This window comes from Etheostoma spectabile, chromosome 22 (genome assembly GCF_008692095.1).
Source record: "Etheostoma spectabile isolate EspeVRDwgs_2016 chromosome 22, UIUC_Espe_1.0, whole genome shotgun sequence".
Taxonomy (NCBI): Eukaryota; Metazoa; Chordata; class Actinopteri; order Perciformes; family Percidae; genus Etheostoma; species Etheostoma spectabile.
Window position 1 is genome coordinate 10,901,096 of NC_045754.1, and position 6,948 is coordinate 10,908,043.

Here is a 6,948-nt window from a genome sequence, read left to right on the forward strand (position 1 = left end):
GTAAGTGTGTGTGTGTAAGTGTGTGTGTGTAAGTGTGTGTGTGTAAGTGTGCGTGTGTGTACGTGCACATGTGTGTACGTATGTGTCTGTACCTGGGAGGTCTGGGCATACTGCCCCCTACATTAGATTCCCAGACAGTAAGAGTGCCAAATTCCTACGGCCTCGCTCAAACTGCCTTGTGTCTGTGTGCATGTGAGAGCGAGTCTGTGTGTTTATATGCAGCAGTCGCAGGTCACAACCTCACCTCGCTGTTTGAACTGCGAGCGAGTGGAAGAGAGCTTTAAAAAAGATTAACCCAACTAACACTATGCTTGTCTTTCTACAGATTTCTGCCTTTACTGACTGTGTTATATAAAACAAATTGTATTCATGTATCATATTTATTCCCTCAAATATTTTATTAAAGCTTTTTTTATACATGCATTAGATACATATAGTGCTCATAACATTTTGAAAAACTTCTAGTATCACATCAGAAACATGCAAAAAATACAAAAAAATATTGATATACAAAAGAGATGATTTGGATTTTTGATTCTGCAAGTTTAGGGTCTGGGGTTGGTGGTCACCAGATGGCTTTGTAACTCATAGGGGATATGTGGCATTGCTCATGGTCCTAGTGATTAAACCATATGCACAACCATCTTAAAAAGTCAACTGAAGGGACCTCCCTGTGTTTTTATTTTTGTCCTTACTGACTGAAGGTTTGTCATTACTGGCATAAGACAAACATGAAGCCTCAGGGGCATTTGCAAGGTTAAATCTCAATTTGTGGTGGGCAATAGCATGAGTGGCTATGTAGTATACTGGGTTTTCAGTCTTCCAACAGAACTCTTTCAGCTTTTTCTGGTGCCTTTTTCAACCTCAAAATAAGACATTGGGCTGTTAAAATAAGACATTAGGCTGTTTTTGTTTGAAGAGGCTTTAGTATTTCCTCATGCTTGTGGTTTGAACCATGTTCTGTTTAGATTAGAGAGAAATTAATATGATTTGAAACAAAACTCTTAAGAGGTTAAGAGGCCCTTCCCGAAAGCGGCAGCATATGGAATGCAATACTCCACCTCGTTATTTACAACTTTCTGTCATGTTCACTACATGAATGTAATGAGGACATAGACTTTCTGTGTTTTTACATTCACTTGTTTTCTCCTATTCACCTTCCTGATATTTTATAGTCTCTTTACTCTCTCTCATGTTGCCTTTTCTCTTTAAATGCCCTTCCCTCCTGTCCATTGATATGTCTGTCTATTTGCCTGAGCTGTGTTTGGCCTTGCCCGTCTCTGCCCCTGCAGGAAGTTGTTAGCAGGCTGATAGAAAGCAGGCTGAGGTCATTAGAATTGAACACCTGCTCGGAGGAGTTACTCTTTAACTGCTCTTCACACACACTGACACTCGCGGGCTGCTCACACGTACACATAAAGCACATAGATACTGTTTGATCTAGCCAAAGCCACTCCCTTGTTCTTGCTCTCTCTTTTTCTGTTCACTGAAGAGGAGAAATGAATGAGAAAAGGGGGAGGTTAGAGATGAATGGATAGCTTCGAGGAGGAGTGTGCATCCGGAGACGGGCCTAGGCAGACGTGATGGAGCTACGATCATTTGTGTGTGTCGTGCTGCAGGCAGGTCAAGCTCAGGTTCATGTATGAGAGGACTGTGAGCATGTTTGGAACAGAGTACAGCTAGAAGACTAGCAATTACATTTTTTTCTGGCTTGGCAAAGTTGTTACTTAATAATTTGCAGTGTATTGACAGCAAAATAGTAAAATATGTACACCTGTCAGTAGGATAAGGCATAATTGGTATACCAGAATTTTAAAGTTTGCATGAGGACATATGTTATGAGTTCAGATGTCTACTCTTCCGCTTTTATTCACTCTTTGTTTTGTATCTTTGGAGCCTCTGTCCATGTGGGCCCTTATGTATGCTTATCTAAGTGAATCTCTTGTTTGAGCCCTAGTACATTCTTGTAGGTGTTAATAAAAGATGTGCTCTGAGTCATGTACCACTTTGACTTTTAATCTTGCAATGATTAGGCTGGGTCTGCACACTTATCTGCCCAGTTATTTGGCACGTTTTTCCACCAACACCAGTGTCCCTCTGGCGTCCCGTTCATTACTGGGATGGTGAGCTGCTCTATAGAACATTGCCAAATTTGTGTGTGTTGATTTAATCTTTGCACATGTGTGTGTCTGCTGTTGCGCTTGGCAAAGGCTGTCCGACAGCAGCACAAAGCCTCTGAGCCAAATACGACACCCAGCTGTAGAGTGTGAGTCCCGTGTTTGTGTGTGTGTGTGTGTGTCTGTGTCTGTGTCTGTCTGTGTCTCTGTTTGTAGGGCTTGTGGTGTGACAGTAACTGCACACTCTGTTGCTTCTGAATGAGCCAGGTGGCAAAATCCACAGGCACACAAAAGACGTTCCACACTACAAAAGCTATTCATCGCTATCAGTGATGAGATTGCTGTGATCATTTAAATTTTTCATACTAGGACCACCTCCACAAAATGTGTAAACAATATTACTGCTAAAAGAGAGACACTAAAATGGTATTACTATACAATTTGAGTTCGTGCAATCAATCAGATCTTTAAAAGATCTCTGTTTCCTTTCCTAGTTACCGCAGGATGACCCGTTCCAACAGCGTGACCACGGCAGTGCAGGCTGACCTCGACGACCCCGCAGACGCCCCCGAGCTGCCGCCACGTCACTGTGCCACCATGCCGCGCCAGCACTCCCGCGATGCTGCTTCTTCTACCGTAAGCATCCAGGGCTCGGGGAACCACTACCACGCTTGTGCAGCTGACGACTATGGGGATGTGGGGTTCGACCCTTCAATCCTGCCCCCTCCAGACCCATGGATGGACAGCGTGGCCGAGCCAGAGGTGGAGGCTCTGGAGGCTGTCGGACGATTGGTGTGCCCCCGTGACGGCCACTGGTTCCTCAAGTTGCTGCAGGCTGAGATGGAGCGAATGGAGGGCTGGTGTCGACAGATGCAACAGGATGAGATCGAGAAAGAGCTGCCTGATGAGAGTGAGTTGAGTCACAGTGCATAAATGCCAAGATATGTAGAGAGTCTCTTGTACACTGATATTAGGTCTATTTTTCACCCTCTCTCCTCTCCTCTCCTCTCCTCTGATTTGGAGGGTGCTGGTATTCATGGCATTGGACCACAATAGCTGCTTGTTCCTGTCTCAGGCCCTCTGGCCTCCACAGACATACCGTGCATACTTATCAATAGGTCGCTACTGGCCCCAGCCACACATCTGTCCTTTAGACTCACTGTATAATGAACTCTCACACAAACACAGTGAAGGGGTTTCTCTCAGCACTCCTCTGGGTCAATTGATCTTGACGTAACACATACACACACTGCAGAGCATGTCTGGATACACATGTCCAAATATGTTTTTATGCGCATACACTCACATGCACATACCAGACTGAGCAAACACGCCTTAGGCCGTAGGCACTATATTTATACCTGTCCTTGCTGCACAGCTGATTTCATGTCTTACCGAAAATCTTGTTGTTTATGCAGCTAGTGGGCTGTTATGTTATGGTTCCAGGCAAGATATTCTCTCACAGATCGTGCTGAACAGGCAGGCTGTCTCAAGGTTATGTTTTCCCAGATCTCACACTACTATACACACGCGCACACACGCACGCACGCACGCACGCACACACGCACGCACGCACGCGCACACATGCACACGTACATCCACACAAACTCATACATCCTGAAGGAGTTGAAGACATTGTATCTGTAGTGCAGATTCATTGCTCCCCCTCTCAGTTTCTGATCCTATTTTCTTCATGTTGACTAATGCATGACAGTTCCACTCCATAGGGATATGTGAGTCAATAGGACTGAAATTGGAGGTTTTATCGCACAACCTTGTTTATCTCATATATCAGTCTGCCAAACAGGCATTGTGAAAGAAATAAAAAAAGCTTATGTTTTAGGACTATAATCTTGTTTTTTGAGTTTCTTTCTGATCACATAAAGATATCTAAAACATTTCTTTAATTTGCTATAAACATAGCATTTTGAATTGTATTTTCATGTAGGGTTGCAATTTTTCTTTTCTTTGGATTTGGAATTTCACCACAGTTCATTAATTATTTCACTTCCCTAAATGACTTCTGTTTCTGAGAGGCACGGATAAAAGAGGATGCTAGCGTATCCTTTTCTGTTGCCTCACAAATGCACCCTCTCTGTTAGCACTGCAACATGCCTGCAGTACACGGTTCTTTGAGTAATTGCATTGTGTGTGTGTGTGTGTGTGTGTGGTGTGGGTGGTGTGTGTGTGTGTGTGTGGGGTGTGTGTGTGTGTGTCGTGTGGGTGTGTGTGTGTGTGTGTGTGTGTGTGTGTGTGTGTGTGTGTGTGCGCACACGTGTGTCTGTCTTTCTGCAGTCCTGGGGAAGATCCGCAGTGCAGTGGGGAGTGCCCAGCTGCTTATGTCCCAGAAGTTCCAGCAGTTCCGGGAGCTGTGTGAGGAGAATCTGGTAATGTGTCACCTCATCCTCTGCATGCCCCCCCCCCCCAACACTGACATCATCCTGCACAAATCATCCTGACAGGCCAGGCTGGGGCTCATTTACTATGCATCTAGTGTAGAGTGTGCATTTACACACCCTTACTGTCTTTTTTACCTTTTTTCTTTTACTACAAAAAATATAATCATATATTGCTGTATTAAAGCAGACAAACCTTGTTTGTGTAGATAATCCCTTACATTTGTCCACTTGTATGTACCTGTGTTACATAATTTAACCTTATATTAGAATGATTTCCTTCGACGGAAGAGTAACTAATTAATTATAGAATGCTTAAAATCCAACTTTGAACAGGAAAATGTTTAATTTATAGCGTTTACATATATAACTTATACTGAATGAAAGATGGGTACTAAACAGATAAATTGACTAACTGATATTTGTATGTGTGATTTAAAACAAAGGGTAATAAAGAAGTCAAAGGCATATTCTGGATACAAACCCAATACTCCCAGATATTTACCATATGGTGACTCATTCATAAAAACAAACCTGTGTCATTCAAACTCCAAGTAGGTTGCGCCTCAATATGCATTTGACTCACTTGAAAGCCATTTCTGTAATTCATTAAATTCATTCGTTTCGGTAAAACTGAATCCTCAGATAGCATCAGCATATTTCCAAAAATGCATGGTAAGCATTGAAAGAATGTTTTAGCCACAGTATGTGTGTATTAATGTTTGTTCATATGCAACGTTTATCAGAACCCAAATGCACACCCACGGCCCATCTCCCAGGACCTGGCAGGTTTCTGGGATATGCTCCAGCTGTCTATTGAGAACATTAGCCTGAAGTTTGATGAACTCCACCAACTTAAAGCCAACAACTGGAATCCTCTGACCCCGCCAGAAATTCAGGTGCAGAAACACGTGGCAAATATGAAATTCATCTGGCCTCATTTTTGTTTCTCGGGAATGCTTTACTCACCCGCATGCTATCTGTTGTCATTACTGTATACTTTAAATTGTAAGTCCTAATGATTTACGGCTAAGCTTTGTTGTAGCATGCATTGCATACTGTCATGTTGCCTGCCTGACGTCAACACATGTATTTGTGTTTGTTCTGTCTTGTTGTCGACAGTGAGCTGCTTTTGAGAAGCTACTCTACCTGCCATGCACCGTTGGGGCCTGCTCGACTCCAATGGTCACTTTAACCACACACAATGGCCACCCCGTGTCCTCTTACTCCACATAAATGGCTGCTACGATGAACCATAACCTCATTCAAAATTGCATGCTATGACATTATGCTGACAACAGCTACACTGCTCTTTCTAACCCTTACGCAAGACAGCTGCAGTTGTGTTGCTTTTTACTGTGTTTAGCTGCAGCTCGCCTTGACAACTTAGTGGTCTGTCATTAAGACTATTTGTCATTCCTGTCCAGGAGAGAAGGATGCCCCCTCCTGTGCCAAAGAAGCCCCTGAAGGGCCACCACCCTCCCCTGGCTAGGGACCGCTCGCTGGAGAGCTCTGAGCGCCAGCGTCTGGAGGCTCGTAAACGCCTGCTAGCTGCCAAACGTGCCGCATCGGTTCGACAGAGCTCTGCTACCGAGAGCGCAGACAGTATCGAGATTTATATCCCAGAGGCTCAGACCAGACTATGAGACACGCAAATGCATGTACCCACACACACATGCTCAATACACTGTCCCATACCCTCTATAGCACTGACTGGTAAGACTAGGGGGCTAACATAACATAAACACATCTTTTGCGGACTATCCAGATCACTGTGCGGTCAGTCACAATGGAAGAAAAACACGAAATGTACATTTACACTATTTATTTATTTATTAGCCCCCAACCCAGTTCCCAAATTTTATTCTCCCAGCTTTAATGTAGCAGTCCCTCTTCTTCCTATACCTCCATCTGCCCCTCACTGTCAAAGAAATATCTTATGAATCCCTTTCTTTAAGTGGCCTAATATTTCAAAGTAAGCCAGGTGTAGCACAGCAGTGATGCTTCACGTTATTATATTCTAGGTGCCGAGAATCAGAGGTAAACAAGAAGAGTGCATGCATGTGGAATGTGTGTATGTACACATGCAACACACACAACAAGTTATTTATTTGGTCTGATCTGCATCTGATCTGCTCAGATCAAATGTATTTAATTAAATAGAGAAACCAGACCTCACATATTGAGTCATATCCAAGATGTATTATGTGTTATGTATTTTATTTTATTTATTTTAATTTTTTTTTTTTTTTGAATGAAATCCCACAAACTGATTCTGAAATCTATCAGCTGAGTTTTTAATTTTGAGGCCAAACTTTATGAAAGAAAATAAAGGTGAAAAGACTAGACAAGGAAACTATAGTGTCAGGTAGCGACACAATTTGCCCTCTGTCTGAAAATAGGTTTTTTTCAGCAGCTAGGAAGCTCCCCCCCCC

General features: G+C 43.2%; 1 protein-coding gene across 5 annotated transcripts in view; it reads left to right on the plus strand.

Moving 5' to 3' along the window:
• dlgap1b (discs, large (Drosophila) homolog-associated protein 1b) overlaps window positions 1-6,849 on the plus strand; it is an 85,697-nt gene extending 78,848 nt beyond the window's left edge. For 4 of the 5 annotated variants that reach the window (XM_032503735.1, XM_032503734.1, XM_032503737.1 and 1 more), the window contains 4 exons: window positions 2,612-3,027; window positions 4,413-4,504; window positions 5,260-5,412; window positions 5,941-6,849. In XM_032503735.1, the coding sequence (XP_032359626.1) occupies window positions 2,612-3,027; window positions 4,413-4,504; window positions 5,260-5,412; window positions 5,941-6,159 (880 nt within the window). In that variant the 3' untranslated portion in view covers window positions 6,160-6,849. Of the gene's footprint in view, window positions 1-2,611; window positions 3,028-4,412; window positions 4,505-5,259; window positions 5,413-5,635 lie in introns of all 5 variants that reach the window. The other variant, XM_032503739.1, reaches the window with a different exon arrangement.
• The last annotated feature ends 99 nt before the right edge of the window (window positions 6,850-6,948 follow it).